The 15,984-nt window shown below is 43.7% G+C and overlaps 1 protein-coding gene across 5 annotated transcripts in view; it reads right to left on the minus strand.

The window, feature by feature from the left end:
* Positions 1-15,984, minus strand: part of utrn (utrophin) — a 517,764-nt gene that overhangs the window by 288,628 nt on the left and 213,152 nt on the right. For all 5 annotated transcript variants that reach the window (XM_080199920.1, XM_080199921.1, XM_080199919.1 and 2 more), the window contains 4 exons: positions 11,580-11,715; positions 5,931-6,080; positions 4,328-4,489; positions 2,091-2,192 (listed from right to left, as the gene is read on the minus strand). In XM_080199920.1, the coding sequence (XP_080056046.1) occupies positions 2,091-2,192; positions 4,328-4,489; positions 5,931-6,080; positions 11,580-11,715 (550 nt within the window). The remainder of the gene's footprint in view (positions 1-2,090; positions 2,193-4,327; positions 4,490-5,930; positions 6,081-11,579; positions 11,716-15,984) is intronic.

Consider the following 15,984-nt stretch of genomic DNA (forward strand, 5'->3'; position numbering starts at 1 on the left):
GTTGAATGGCCTCCTTCTGGGCCATGAATTACTCCTTAATTCTAAGCCCCAACATAGGAATATAGGAACAGGCAACAAGCCTGCTCCGTCATTCCATTAGATCATGGCTGATTATCTACCTCAACACCACTAGTCCACACTACCTCCAAATCCCATCATATCATTAGTATCTAGAAATCTATCAGTTCTGACTTGAATATGTTCAATGATTCAGCTTCCACAGCCCTCTGGGATAGAGAATTCCAAAGATTCTCTACCCAAAGACCATAAGATATAGGAGTAGTATTAAAGTAAGTTAAAGCTTAATTATTAGTCACAAGTAAGGATTACATTAACATTGCAATGAAGTGACTGTGAATTTCTCCTAGTCACCACACTCCGGCACCTGTTCTGGTCAACGTACCTAACCAGGACATCTTTCAGACAGTGGGTGAAACCAGATCGCCCGGAGGAAACCCATGCAGACATGGGGAAAACATGCAAACTCCACACAGACAGTGACCCAAGCAGGAATCAAACCCGGGACCCTGGTGCTGTGAGGCAGCAGTGCTAACCACTGTGCCACCGTGCTGCTCCAGTATTACGCCATTCAGCACATCAAGTCTACTCCACATTCAATCATGGCTGGAATCTTTCTCATTCCCATTCTCCTGCCCTCATCCTGTAACCCTTGATCCCCTTATTAATCACTGTTGTAAATACACTCAATGACCCGGCCTCCATAGACTCTGTGGCAATGAATTTCTGGCTGAAGAAATTCCTCCTCATCACCGCTCATTCTGAGATTATGTCCGCTGGTTCTGCACAGCCGGGGAAACATCCGATCTACATTTATCCTATCCACCCTGTCACAATTTTGTAAGTTTTAATGAGATCACCTCTCATCCTTCAAATCTCTGGAAAATACAGGCCCAGTTTCCTCAATTCCTACTCTTAAAACCATCCTGCCAGCTGAGAGACTAATCCAGTAAGTATCTATTGCACTCACTCTATGGCAGGTGTATCCTTCATTAGATAAGGAGGCCAAAATTGTACACAGTACTCCAGGAGTGGTCTCACCAAGGCTGCATTACAATTTTTACCACTACGGACCAAGTGCTGGAAAATGTGATTAGAATAGGTAGGTGCCTGATGGCCAACGCAGACATGATGGGCTGAAGAGCCTCTTTCTAAGCTGTAAACTTTATGACTGGAATTTCCTCCAGCACGGAAACCAAAGTGGGTGAGGGGCAGATAACTGGAAGGTTCATTGACCTCGGGTAGGAATTATACGGTTTCAGGACGAACGAAGCTGTAAAATCCCATCCTATGCCTCTGTGATCCAACTCAACTCCACTTTCAATGAAAGCAGACATACCATTTGCTTATCTTATTGATTGTTGCACCAGCATGCTTTGTTTTAGTGACTCTCAAGGTCCCTTTGGACACCAACATTTTCCAACATCTCACCGTTTGAGATTCCAGACAGATCATTCACCAAAGAACCTCTCGACAACAAAGGTAATCTTTCAGCTCACGTGCTCAAAAAAGGAGACTTCCATTTAAATAATGCCTTTCACAATTACCGGACATTCAAAAGCGTTTTACAGCCAATGAAGTACTTTTGAAGTATGGTCACCATTGTAGTGTAGAAAATATTGAAGGCAATTTGCACACAACAAGCTCTCAAAAATAGCAACATGATCTTAACTCTGAGACAAATATTAATGGGACATTCCCCTGTGCCACTTCAAAATAATGTTTCTATCTCCCTGAGAGGAACGGCAGGGCCTCAGTTTAACGTCTCATTCAAAAGATGGCACCTCCAACAATGCAGCATTTCCTAATTAATACACTAGAATGTCAGCCTAGATTTCTGAGCATTCTGGGGGAGTACTTGAACCCACAGCCTTGAGTTCAAAGTGCTACCAACTAAGCCATGGCTGATGCAAATTCAACCCAGGGTCTGAGTATCTGAGTATGTATTTTAAGTGTCTGAATCCAGACCCACCATCCTTTACATTCCTCCTCCCCACCCCCACCCACCCACCCTCTCTCTCTCTTTCTCTCTCACACACACACACACACACACACACAAAATTAGTAGTTACCTTGTCTTCAGGGAGCAAATGGTTTTTCCTGTCCAACTCCACCGCTTTAGCGAGAGTTGTCTCAACATCAGGCTGGTGGTCCATCACAGCAGCTTCTATTAACTGACAGAAAGACTGACATAAAAATACTGACCACAAAGCAATTTTTTTTTAACAGTAACCACCATTTCTAAAAAAAAACCATTCTTCAGTTGAAATTATTTAAGTTTTTGGTTTGGTTAGTATATCCTGTGGCAGATGCATCGGAACACCAGCCTCAGCAAGTTCCCTTCCAAGTGAGTTACCATCCTGATTTGGAATTATATTATCATTCCTTCACTGAGGCTGGGTTAAAATCCTGGCAAAATGTACATACACCTCACAGACTGCAGCAGTTCAAGAAGGTGGCAGATCACCACCTTCTCAGGGCTGATTAAGGATGGGCGATAAATACTGATTTTGCCAGTGACACCCAAATCCCACAAATAATTATGTTAAAAAAAAACCTACTTGCATTTTTCAAGCATGGATTTTTGGGCGAGTATTTCAGATCAAATTTGCTTTCTACCCTTTTCTCTTCTGAAGCTGTTGTGAGGACAGAATTCAACAGGCAATAACTTTCTTCTAATTCACCAGACAGCACTGGCATTCAGTAAATGCCAGCGTCACAACTAACCCCATTATTTGCTTCTTTTACATTCACACTTGCAGAAATGGCAGTGCAGCAGAAACACAAATGCTCAATGTTTTGTATCCCATTTTGTAGGGCGGCATGCTGGCAGAGTGGTTAGCATTGTCGCCTCATAGTGCCAGGGACACAGGTTTGATTCCCGGTTTGGGTCACTGTCTGTGTGAAGTCTGCACATTCTCCCCATGTCGTGGGTTTCTTCTAGGTACTCCGTTTTCCGCCCACAGTCTGAAAGACGTGCTGGTTAGGTGCACTGGTCAAGTTAAATTCTCCCTCAGTGTACCTGAACAGGCGCCAGAGTGTGAAGACTAGGAGATTCCCACAAGTGATTTCATTGCACTGTGAATGTAAGCCTACTTGCGACACTAATAAATAAACTTTAAAAAAACTTCAAAGCAACCCTGGTCCACAGCACTTTCTTAGAAATTACACAACAGCAGAGCTGCACCTCAATCGGCCACATGAAAACACAAGCCCAGATAGCAGAACCACACCCAGGTCCACAACATCAGAGCCGCACTCCTGAACCAGCAGTAGATCAGTTTCCAGACAGACTAAGAAGAGGGCCAAAGTGCAGCTGTAGTCTCTACAGCTCTTTATTATGGCAGATGCACAGTCAAGTCAATGCCTGATAAAGTATATTTTATCCAATAATATACAATCAAAAATCAACTCTCTATAAATGTGTTTTATGCTTGACCTCAATATTTTATAAATTGTGTGCAGGGATCAGAGCATCATTAATGTTCAGCAGATTTTCTTCCTACTGATAATGTTGATAGCAGTATCATACATAAATCTGTGTCAATATTGCCAATGTACTGAATATTCGAGAATTAATCATCTGAGGGATTTTGATGATGATTATGAAAATACCTGAACTATACTGCAGAGCATACAAATTAGTTATACATATTCACTTTCTATTCCTACAAGAAGGGCACACTGGTATATGAAAATAGTGAAGAACAAATCAATTGGATGACCTCCACTGGTTGAGTTTGGAGGTAGAGGGCATTTAGTCAAGTGGGAGGGTGCTGGGTGAGGACTTTGCCATCTTCTAATCTCTGCCTTGATTATATCCAGCATGGGAAAGATCACGGACAGCCTCACTGCCAGTCGCTCAGTGCTTGATCAAGGAACCCACTATGGGGGAACCACAGGACCATAAGAAACAGGAAGTGGCGGAAGCCATTCGGCCCCACAAGCCTGCTCCACCATTCAATAGGATCATGGCTGAATGCCTCACTCATTCCCTGTACTGATTTCCATCCTGCGCTCACTCACCTGTGGCTCACGTTTCTGATGGGTGTGTTGCTGGCAGCTCATCTCACTCCTTCAGCCTCTAATTGGCCACAGGCCTTGGGGGCAGAAATCGGTCCTTGATCCTAGGTGAAGTCCATCGCTGGCCACTTAACTACTTAACTAACATTTAATATGATGTGTCTTCCCCAACACATGTAAGGTGGGTCTCTCACCAGCACTCCAGACAGTTGGCAAGACTCCCAATCACCTGAATTAAATTTGCATCCATACTTTCTATACCTACCTGCAATTAAGTAGAACTTACCTGAAATTGTATTGTTCCAGGTAAATGTGATCCACTGGGATGTAGGTTCTGTCTGGCAGCTACTGCCCAGTTGGACAGCTTCTCCAGGCTTCCTTTGAAGTGAGTGTAATCCTGAAGCTGAATCTCAATTTCTTTCACTCGAACAGGCAGTTCTTTGCATACCTAAATAGAAGACAGTGCATCAAAAAAAATTAATCAGTCTGCAAACATCAGACAGAATATATGAATTATATAAGGTGTACAGAATCACAAAATACTACAGTGCAGAAGAGGCCCTCCAGCCCATCAAATCTGCACCGATGCATGAAAGGCCCTGACCTGCCTCCCTAATCCCACTTGCCAGCCCTTGGCCCATAGCCTTGAATGTTATGGTGTGCCAAGTTCTCATCCGGGTACTTTTTAAAGGATGCGAGGCATCCCGCCTCCACCACCCTCCCAGGCAGCGCATTCCAGACCCTCACTACCCTTTCGGTAAAAACGTTTTTCCTCAAATCCCCCCATACCTCCCACCTCTCACTTTTAACTTGTGTCCCCTCATAACCGACTCTTCAACTAAGGGGAACAGCTGCTCCCTATCTACTCTGTCCATGCCCCTCATAAATCTTAAACATTTCAATCAGATTGCCCCTCAGTCTCCCCTGCTCCAGAGAAAACAACCCAAGCCTGTCCAGACTCTCTTTATAACTTAAATGTTCCACCCCAGGCAGCTTCCTGGTGAATCTCCTCTGCACCCCCTCCAGTGCAATCACATCCCTCACACAGTACTCCAGGTGTGGCCTCACCAAAGTTCTTTACAACTCCATTATGACCTCTCTGCTTTTGTAATCTATACCCTGACTGATAAAGGCGAGTGTGCCACATGTCTTTTTCACCACCCTATTACATTAGAACATCTGTAAGTCTGAAGTAATCCATTTTACTGATCCTTCAAGACGTAAATGCCATCTTGCTGTGAACATGCCATCAGCCACAGATGGATTAATTCATTCTTAAAGCACAGATTACTGGATCAAAGTTGTCTGAACCACCTAATCAATTCAAATTTTTTAAACTTGTAGTATTTACTCCACAGTATTTTCAAGTATTGTAGGTTTCAGCCCCAAAAAGGACAGAAGAATCCAGCAACACTGAAATAGGGCAAGCAATCTGTCATCATTTCTCACACTTTAGCTCACTACCTATGGGAAATTATAGATGCTTGATCTTACTGCATTTATTCATTTAAAAAGCATGGTTTGGAGTATTATACAAATCTGCTCAAATATATTTCCAGTAGATTTTTAAATTGGAAAAGATGTAAGAGGTTGGATATTTTCATAATTAATTAATGAAGTAATTGAACTTTCCCATATATCAGTGCTGCTCTTTTACTTGTTTGCATTTGGAAGTGCAAGGTACAAATGGGTTCAAATGGTGGTCAAAACTAGAGTGCCAGTGACAGCAACAATGGAATCAGAGATTTACAGTAGCTCACTTGCTGTGCCATTCAGCTGAAAGCATTCCCATTCCAGCACTCCAACATGAGGGCCAATCCCCTTATAGCAACTTATCATGAAATAAGATGGCAATTATTAGCAGTAGTTTTATGAAAAGAAACACTTGCCTTAGTCCAGTTTGAATTAATATCTCGAAGTTTTGTAGAAAGTTTGTCTCTTTCTTGCAGACTGAGGTTTTTATCTGAAAGCACATCCTGTGCAACACTGTTCATCCTGGTCAGATTATCACTGTGCAACTCCAGGTCTGCTGCTGGAATCTGCAAGCAAGAGCGAGTTTTAATAATTAACTAAAGCAGCAACCTACAAGTACGTCCCAGCCAACGGCTACTAGAAGGTAGTCATCATCATCGCTTCACCAAGACTTGTTCGGCAACATGGGGTTTAATGAGATTGAGGGTTATAGATAGGTCTGTAGGTTGGTAGGTGTTGATGTGATCGGCGCAACTCGTGGGCCGAAGGGCCTGTTTGTGCTGTAGTGTTCTATGTTCTATGTTCTAACATCTATGAAAATCATGATTCAGGTTAGCAGTGGAGAAGAGCAAGAAGCTAAATTGGGACAAGGCTAAATTGGATGGGATAAGAAAGGAGCTAGCCACAGACTGACAAGACAAATGTTACAGAAAGAATGGGTGATCCTTAGGTGTTTCAGATACAGGTATGTTCCGGTAAGAACAAAGGTAGGGAAATCAAAGCCACGGCACCCTGGATGACGAGGCAGTGAGATAATATGACATAACAACAATAAAAGGGTATAAGACACACACCAGGTAAATTCTTCAGATGAAGCCAAATTCAATATGTGAGAGGGATGTGAAAAGGATAATGATAGAAAAAAAAGAGATAAAATGAGAATAAAATGGCAGTTAAGACAAAGGGGAGCACAAAAATGTTTTACTGGAATGTAAATCGCAAGCAGGTAGTCAGAGAGGTAAGGCCAATTAGTGACAAAGAAAGCAATATATGCTTAGAGGTTCAGGGCAAAACTAGAATAGCCAGTGTTGTTCCTTTGTTTAAGAAGGGTAGCAAGAATAATACAGGTAATTACAAGTCGGTGAGCCTTACTTCAGTGACAGGAAAATTCTTGGAGAGATTCTTCAAGACACGATTTATTCCCACTTGGAAATAAGTGGACGTATTAGTGAGAGGTAACATCGTTTTGTGAAGGAGAGGTCGTATCTCACTAACTTGATTGAGTTTTTTGAGGAAGTGACGAAGATGATTGATGAGGATAAGGCAATGGATGTTGTCTACATGGACTTCAATAAGGCCTTTGACAAGGTCCTTCATGGCAGACTGGTGCAGAAGGTGAAGTCGCATGGGATCAGAGATGAGTTGGCAAGGTGGATATAAAATTGACTTGGTCAAAGAAGACAGAGGGTAGCAGTGGAAGGGTCCATTTCTGAATGGAGGGCTGTGACAAGTGGCGTTTCTCAGGGATCAGTGCTGGGGCCTTTGCTGTCTGTAATATGTATAAATGATTTGGAGGAACATATAACTGGTTTGAATAATATGTTTGCAGATGACACAAAGGTTGGTGGATTTGAGGACAGCGATGAGGACCATCAGAGGATACAGCAGGACGTAAATCGGTTGGAGACCTGGGCAGAAAGATAGCAGATGGAGTTTAATCTGGACAAATGTGTGGTAATGCATTTTGGAAGGTCAATTACAGATAGGAAATATACAGTAAACGGCAGTACCCTTAAAAAGTATTGATAGGCAAAGGGATCTGAGTGTGCAGGTACACAAGTCACTGAAAGTGGCAAAAGGATGAAGGTAGTCAAGAAGGCTTACGGCATGCTTGCCTTCACTGGCCGGGGCATTGAGTTCAAAAATTGGCAAGTCATGTTGCAGCTTTATAGAACCTTAGTTAACCAGACTTGGAATACAGTGTTCAATTCTAGTCACCACATTACCAGAAAGATGTGGCGGCTTTGGAGAGGGTACAGAAAAGATTTACCAGGATGTTGCTTGGCGTGGACAGCATTAGCTATGAGGAGAGATTGGAGAAATTTGGTTTCTTCTCATTGGAATGACAGAGGTTATGGGGTAGCCTGATAGAAGTCTACAAGATTATGAGGGGCATGGATAGAATGGATGGTCAGAAGCTTTATCCCAGGATGGAAGAGTCAATTATTTGGGGGCACAGGTTTAAGGTGCGGAGGGCAAGGTTTAAAGGAGTTGTACAAGTAAGTTTTTTCACGCAGAGGGTGGTGGGTGCCTGGAACTCGTTGCTGGGAGAGGTAATGGAAGCAGATATGATAGTGAGTTTTAAGGGGCATCTTGACAAATACATGAATAGGATGGGAATAGAGGGATTTGGTGCCCGGAAAGGTAGGGGGTTTTAATTCAGTCGGCAGCATGGTCGGTGCAGGCTTGGAGGGCTGATGGGCCTGTTCCTGTGCTGTAATTTTCTTTGTTCTTTGTTCTAAATACTTCATCTGTACTTTATACCAGTGTTTAATAAGGAAGGGGACACTGATATCTGCAGCAGGTGAAATGGTAGAGGTAATGGATGGGGGCAAAAACTGATAGTCTTTCCAGTGCATCCTGTCAATGTTTTGGCTAAGATATTGGGAGAGGTAATACAGACTCCATGCCACAGCTACAAAAAGTCTGCAAAGACAAAGGGATCTGCAAGCACATGTGCATAGATTGTGGAAACTGGCCGAACTTGTTGGCCACGTTTTGTCTCACAAGACAATGGTGTGCGCATTGTGGTTATTAACTCCATGTTAAGTACCACCTGATGTGGTTCGAGAGTCCCAGTCTGGAATGGTGCAGTCTCTGCCCATTTGCTGCAGAGGACGACAGTGGGCTAAGAAGGTGCACCATTCACTGGTCTCTGTATTCTCTTCTCAGTCAGCTGAGATTTTCATTTCTGCTTCCCAAGTCCTTTCAAACAATCACTCTCCAGAGCTCACAGCCATCAGCGACTGTTTCCCATTTGTCAGCGTCAATATCCACCATATTCATATTTTGCTTATAGATGTCTTTGTAGAAGAGGAATGGATGCTATGGGAAGTCTTTGCTGTCATCCATTTCCATAGAATCTCTAAGGTGCAGAATAAGGCCATTTGGCCCACTGAGTCTGAAAGATTCTCTGAAAGAGCATCTTACCCAGGGATGTGCAAACTTCACCCAGTAACTCATAGCTGGAATCGAACTCAGTCTCCGGCACTGAAAAGCACTAGTGCTAACCACTGTGCCACTATGCTGTCCATACTGAAGTATTTGGGATTGTACGACGAAAAGCAAAGGTGATTGACAGGAGATTTGATAGAGGAGTACAAGGTTTTCACAGGTTTAATAAAAGATCACATAAAACACAAGACATAGACGCAGAAATAGGTCACCAGGCTCTGCAAGCCTGTCCCACCATTCAATACAATCATGGCTAATTTATGCAAGCCTAAACTCCTTTTCTGTGCAATTTCCCCATAGTTCTCTATTCCTCAATCTATCAAATATTTATTTCTCTCCACTTTAAATACTTCTCACGATCCAGCTTCCACCACCCTTTGGGGCAGAGAATTCCAGAGATCCACCACCCTATGTGAGAAGGAATTTCTACACAACTCAGTTTTAAATGATCAGACCCTTTCTTGTAGCTAAGCCCCCTTATTCAAGGTTCTCCCACTATCCCCCTCAGGATCTTATATGTTTGAATAACATTACCCTCATTCTTCTAAATGCCAAAGAATATAGACCAATACTACTTAGTTTCTTTTGATAGGACAATCCTCTCATCCCAGGAAATAGCCTAGTCAATCTCCTTTGGACTACCTCCAATATTACTATATCCTTTTGAAGATAAAGGGACCAAAACTGTATACAGTATTTCAAGAGAGGCCTCACCAACACCCTGTACAATTGCAACAAAATCTCCCTATTTTTAAATTCTAACTCCTTTGCAATGAAGGTCAAAATGCAGTTTGCCTTCTTTTCTTGTTGGACCTGCTTGCTAGCTTTTTGTGATTCATGCCCCGAAACACACAGATCCCTCTGTACTTCATTCACCTGCAGTCTCTCCCCACTTAGATAATAACCTGCCCTTTGATTCCTCCTATCAAAGTGCATAATCTCACACTTCATGCCAGGTTTTTGCCTAGTCACTTAATCTATCCTTATCCTGTTGCAGAATCAGAATAGCCTCTTCACAAAAGGCCCTTCCATCTGTCTTTGTATCATCAGCAAATTTGGAAACGTTACATTCTGTTCCTTTCTCCAGGTCATTAATGTAAATAGTGAACAAGTGCAGGCCAAGAACTGATCCCTGTGATACTCCACTAGTTACATCATTCCACTCTGAAAAAGGACCCACTTATTCCAACTTTGTTTTCCATGTGACAGCCAGTCTTCAATCATTCTAACACAACTTCCTCCAATTCCATGGGCTTTTACCTTTTTGCACCAGCCTCTTATGCGGCATCTTGTCAAATGCCTTTTAGAAATCTACACTACATCTACACGTTCGCCTCTATCTACTCTCCCTGTTACATCCTCAAAGAATTTGAGCAAACTTGTCAAACGTGATTTACCTTTCATCAAACCATGTTGCCTAGGTCTGATTACATTCACCTTTCCTAAATGATTAGCTATTTCCTCTTTGATTACTGATTACAGCGTCTTGCCGATAATAGATGTTAAACTAAGAGGCCTATAATCCCTTTTTTCTGCCTTTCTACTTTTTTGAACAAGGGAGTCACACTGGTTGTTTTCCAATCTTCTGGTAGCCTCCCAGAATTGTGAGTTATGAAAAATTTCAACCAATGGATCCACTATCTCTGCAGCCACTTCCATTAAACCCAAACGCGCAGTTCATCAGGTCCTGGCGACATCTCTGTCTTTAGCCCCTTGAATTTCGCTAATACTTCATTCTCTGGTGATTAGAATTTTTGTAAGTTTTACCATGTTATTTGAAATCAGCTCATCTGATAACTTAGATCAAGTTTAGATCAAATAGATCAAAAATACTTATCTCTATTAGCTGATGGTACAAAGACTAAACTCACAGATTAAGGTCTGGGGAAAGAGATAAAAGGGAGATGTGAGGAAGAAACCTTTCTTACACAAACGAGGTAATGACCGAGACCTTGTTGCCTATCAGAGTGGTAAAGTGAAGATGATTTATAATTTCACAAAAAAACGTGATGACTATCGAAGGTGAGAGGGAACAATGTGAGGTGTGGATTAACTTCAATGAATGGAGTGCTCTTAAGAGAATTGGTATGCACTCAATCTGATGAATGGCCTCTTTCTGTGCCATAATAATTCTGATTATGTTAGAATACAAAGGCTCTGGCTATAATCAGTTACATATGAATGAGAATTTAGAAGTGAAATTGCTGGTTGATATTTTCATTTATAAGAAGGGCACAGACAATTCTGATTAAAAATATACTGAGGATGTCAGATTGCCATATACTGTGCAGAATACAATGCAGGGGATAGAGGAAGCACTGAATGCAAAATAATACATAAAATATCTCAAGATACATTTAGATTGAATAACCCTAGCAGACGGGTATGTATATCACGACAAAGAATAAATCAAAAGCAGTTTCTCTTGCACACTCCCCAACTCTGCTTAAAGGGGGAGCAATTGAAAGCAACATGTCGTTCTCAGTCAGGTGATGCTATTCACAATTACAACAATCTCAAAGACAAAGTCTCCTTTTAAAAAGGAAATAGTAAAATAAAAACATGCTTCAGAAGTATATCAACATAGAGTGCACACGTTGCATTAGGCTTGCCTTTAGCTCCTTCAGAGCACGTTCCCTCGGTGGTGAATGAACAGCCCTTAATGTGTTCTGGACCTTATCTAACCACAAACCAAATTCATCCAGCTGATTCCTTAGGTCAGAATATCGCTGGCCATCTCCTTCCAACCTAAAAAAACAAAAAAAAACAGTTTTTATCAAATGCTGAACCAAGGAGCTGGGCACAACATGTTCTGCTAACCTTTACACACAGCCTAGACACTAAAGAAAATTCATACTTGTAATCCATAGCAGCACTGAAGCTCAGATCTAACACCTTACAGACATTTTCTGTCAACTGCCTTCTCTCTCCAACCAAGTAACTGGTGCTGGTTAAATATTATTTCCACACAATAAATTAAGCCTTTAGTATAAAAGTGAAGATTAAGTTTTATCCTAAAGGGTTGCCGAGATGATTGAATAGAACGTTTTCAAGCAAAATTAAGAACATAGGAACATAAGAACATAAGAAATAGGAGCAGGAGTAGGCCATCTGGCCCCTCGAGCCTGCCCCGCCATTCAATAAGATCATGGCTGATCTGTCGTGGCTCAGTTCCACATTCCCGCCCTCTCCCCATAACCCCTAATCCCCTCTCTTATCAAAAACCCATCAACCCGCTTCTTAAAAATATTTAGCGAGGCAGCCTCCACCACTTCAACGGGCAGAGAATTCCAGAGATTCACCACCCTTTGAGTGAAGAAGTTCTTCCTCAACTCCGTTCTAAACCGCCCCCCCCTTTATTTTGAGGCTGTGCCCCCTAGTCCTACTGTCCTTTCTGAGCGGGAAGGGTCTCTCCACCTCTATCCTATCCATCCCATTCATCATCTTATACGTCTCAATGAGATCTCCCCTCATTCTTCTAAACTCTAACGAGTACAAGCCTAATTTATTCAGCCTCTCATAGCTCAACCCCCTCAGCTCCGGCATCAGCCTAGTAAACCTCCTCTGCACTCCCTCCAAGGCCAAAATATCCTTGCGTAAGTACAGCACCCAAAACTGCACACAGTACTCCAGCTGCGGCCTCACCAATGCCCTATATAGAACATAGAACATAGAACATTACAGTGCGGAACAGGCCCTTCGGCCCACAATGTTGCGCCGACCAGTCTTATTTTTAAAAAAAAACATTGACCCACTAATCTAAACCAATCCCTTATCGTCCATAAACCTATCCACCAATCTCTTAAACGCCCCCAAACTAGGCGCATTTACAACTACAGCAGGCAGGGCATTCCAGTCCCTCACCACCCTCTGGGTAAAGAACCTGCCCCTGACATCCGTCCTATAACTACCCCCCCTTAATTTAAAGCCATGCCCCCTCGTGCTAGATTTCTCCATCCGAGAAAACAGGCTATCACCATCCACCCTATCTAAACCTCTAATCATCTTATATGTTTCTATAAGATCCCCTCTTAGCCGCCTTCTTTCCAGTGAAAACAACCCCAAATCCCTCAGTCTCTCCTCACAGGACCTCCCCTGCATACCAGGCAACATCCTGGTAAACCTCCTCTGCACCCTCTCCAAAGCCTCCACATCCTTCCTGTAATGTGGGGACCAGAACTGCACGCAGTACTCCAAGTGCGGCCGCACCAGAGTTGTGTACAGTTGCAACATGACGCTGCGACTCCTAAATTCAATCCCCCTACCAATAAACGCCAAGACACCGTACGCCTTCTTAACAACCTTATCTACTTGATTCCCAACTTTCAGGGATCTATGTACACATACACCTAGATCCCTCTGCTCCTCCACTCTATTCAAAGTCCTCCCGTTAGCCCTATACTCAACACATCTGTTATTCCTACCGAAATGGATTACCTCACACTTCTCCGCATTAAACTCCATCCGCCACCTCGCGGCCCAGCTCTGCAACCTGTCCAAGTCACCCTGCAAACTTCGACACCCTTCCTCACAATCTACCACACCTCCGACTTTGGTGTCATCAGCAAACTTACTAATCCACCCAACTATACCCTCATCCAGATCATTAATAAAGATTACAAACAGCAGTGGCCCCAAAACAGATCCCTGAGGCACACCACTCGTAACCGAACTCCATGATGAATAATTACCATCAACCACCACCCTCTGTCTCCTATCTGCTAACCAATTCCTGATCCAAGTACCTAAATTACCACCAATCCCATACATCTGCATTTTCTGCAGAAGCATACCATGGTGAACCTTATCAAACGCCTTACTAAAATCCATATATACCACGTCCACTGCCTTACCCCCATCCACCTCTTTGGTCACCTTCTCAAAGAACTCAATAAGGTTAGTAAGGCACGACCTTCCCGCTACAAAACCATGCTGACTATAGCCTCAGCAAGACCTCCCTACTTTTATATTCAATCCCCCTCGCTATGAAGGCCAGCATCCCATTCGCCTTCCTGACCACCTGTTGCACCTGCAAGCTGGGTTTTTGCGACTCATGCACAAGGACCCCGAGGTCCCTCTGCACCGTCGCCTGCTGCAGTTTTTCTCCACGTAAGTAATAATCCTTCCTACCATTATTCCTACCAAAGTGGACCATCTCGCACTTGCCAACATTAAATTCCATTTGCCAGTTCCTGGCCCATTCGCCCAGCCTATCTAGATCCTTCTGCAGACTCTCCACACCCTCCACACAATTTGCCGTTCCACCAATCTTGGTGTCATCAGCAAATTTCGACACCATACACTCGGTTCCCTCCTCCAGATCATCTATATAAATGGTAAATAGCTGAGGCCCCAGCACTGACCCCTGAGGCACTCCATTGTCACCAACCGCCAATCCGAATAGCACCCATTGACCCCCACTCTCTGCCTCCTATTTGACAACCAGTCCTCTATCCACGCTAACACCCTACCCCCAACTCCATGTCCCCTGACCTTCTGCAATAACCTCTTGTGAGGTACCTTGTCAAACGCCTTCTGAAAATCAAGAAAGACCACATCCACCGGCTCTCCTCTATCCACCGCCCTAGACACATCCTCATAGAACGCCAGTAAATTTGTCAGACATGACTTCCCCTTAACGAAACCGTGCTGCGTCTGCTCTATCAAGCAATTCCCCTCAAGATGCCTTGCTATTTCCTCCTTGATGATGGATTCTAACATTTTACCTACAACAGACGTTAAACTAACAGGCCTATAATTCCCTGCCTTTTGCCTGGCACCCTTCTTAAACAACGGCGTAACATTAGCCGTTTTCCAATCTTCCGGCACTTCCCCGGAATCCAGCGACGTCTGGAAAATAACCACCAAGGCATCCACTATCACCTCCGACATTTCTTTCAGAACCCTCGGATGCATTCCATCCGGTCCTGGGGACTTGTCCACAATCAGCCCCTCCAGTCTGTCGAGCACCACCTCTCTAGTAACAGTAATGTCATCGAGACCCTCCAGTCCTACCACCTTTCCATCTCTAACACCCGGCAAATTATTCACGTCCTCCTCCGTGAAGACTGAAACAAAAAAGTTATTCAAGGCCTCAGCCATTTCCCCATCCCCTACCACTAAGTCCCCCTTCTCATCCTCTAAGGGTCCAACGTTCACCCTAGCCAGCCTCTTCCTTTTTATATACTTATAAAAACTCTTGCTGTCTTTTTTTATATTAAGCGCTAGCCCAGCTTCATAGTTTCTCCTACCCTTCTTTATCAATTTCTTTGTCAATCTTTGTTGACATTTAAACCTCTCCCAATCCCCTTCTCGCCCACTACTCTTAGCTACTCTAAACGCCTCCGTTTTTAATTTAACACCTTCCTTCACCTCCTTCGTTATCCATGGCTTATTACCTCTCCTCCTACGGTCCTTTTTGACCATTGGAATAAATTTCTGCTGAGCACCAAGAAAGATCTCCTTAAAAATCCTCCACTGCTCCTCAGCAGACCTACCTTCCAACGCGCTCCCCCAGTCCACATTCGCCAATTCCTCTCTCATCCTACCGTACTCCCCTCTGTTCAAACAAAGGACGCGTGTCCGGGAATCCACTTTGTCGTCCTCCATCTGCACCAGAAACTCCACCATACAATGATCACTCTCCCCAAGAGGATCCTTCACCGCAAGGTCCCTGATTCTACCCGCCTCATTACATAACACCAGATCCAAGACAGCTTGCTCCCTCGTCGGCTCCAACACACACTGTTCAAGGAAACTATCCTGGCAGCATTCCAAGAACTCTTCCTCGAGCCCACCGCGTCCAACATGGGTCGACCAATCAATATGCAGATTGAAATCCCCCATAACTACGGCCGTCCCATTCCTGCACGCTGCACTTATTTGCGCGTTAACAGCCCGCCCCACCTCCAGATCATTATTCGGGGGCCTATAGACGACACCCACCAGCGTCTTCCTCCCTTTGCTGTTCCTAATCTCCACCCACAACGATTCCACTTTCTGCTCCTTGGCTCCAAT

The sequence above is a fragment of the Carcharhinus amblyrhynchos genome, chromosome 12, assembly GCF_965287045.1.
Source record: "Carcharhinus amblyrhynchos chromosome 12, sCarAmb.v2.hapA, whole genome shotgun sequence".
In the NCBI taxonomy this organism is placed as follows: domain Eukaryota; kingdom Metazoa; phylum Chordata; class Chondrichthyes; order Carcharhiniformes; family Carcharhinidae; genus Carcharhinus; species Carcharhinus amblyrhynchos.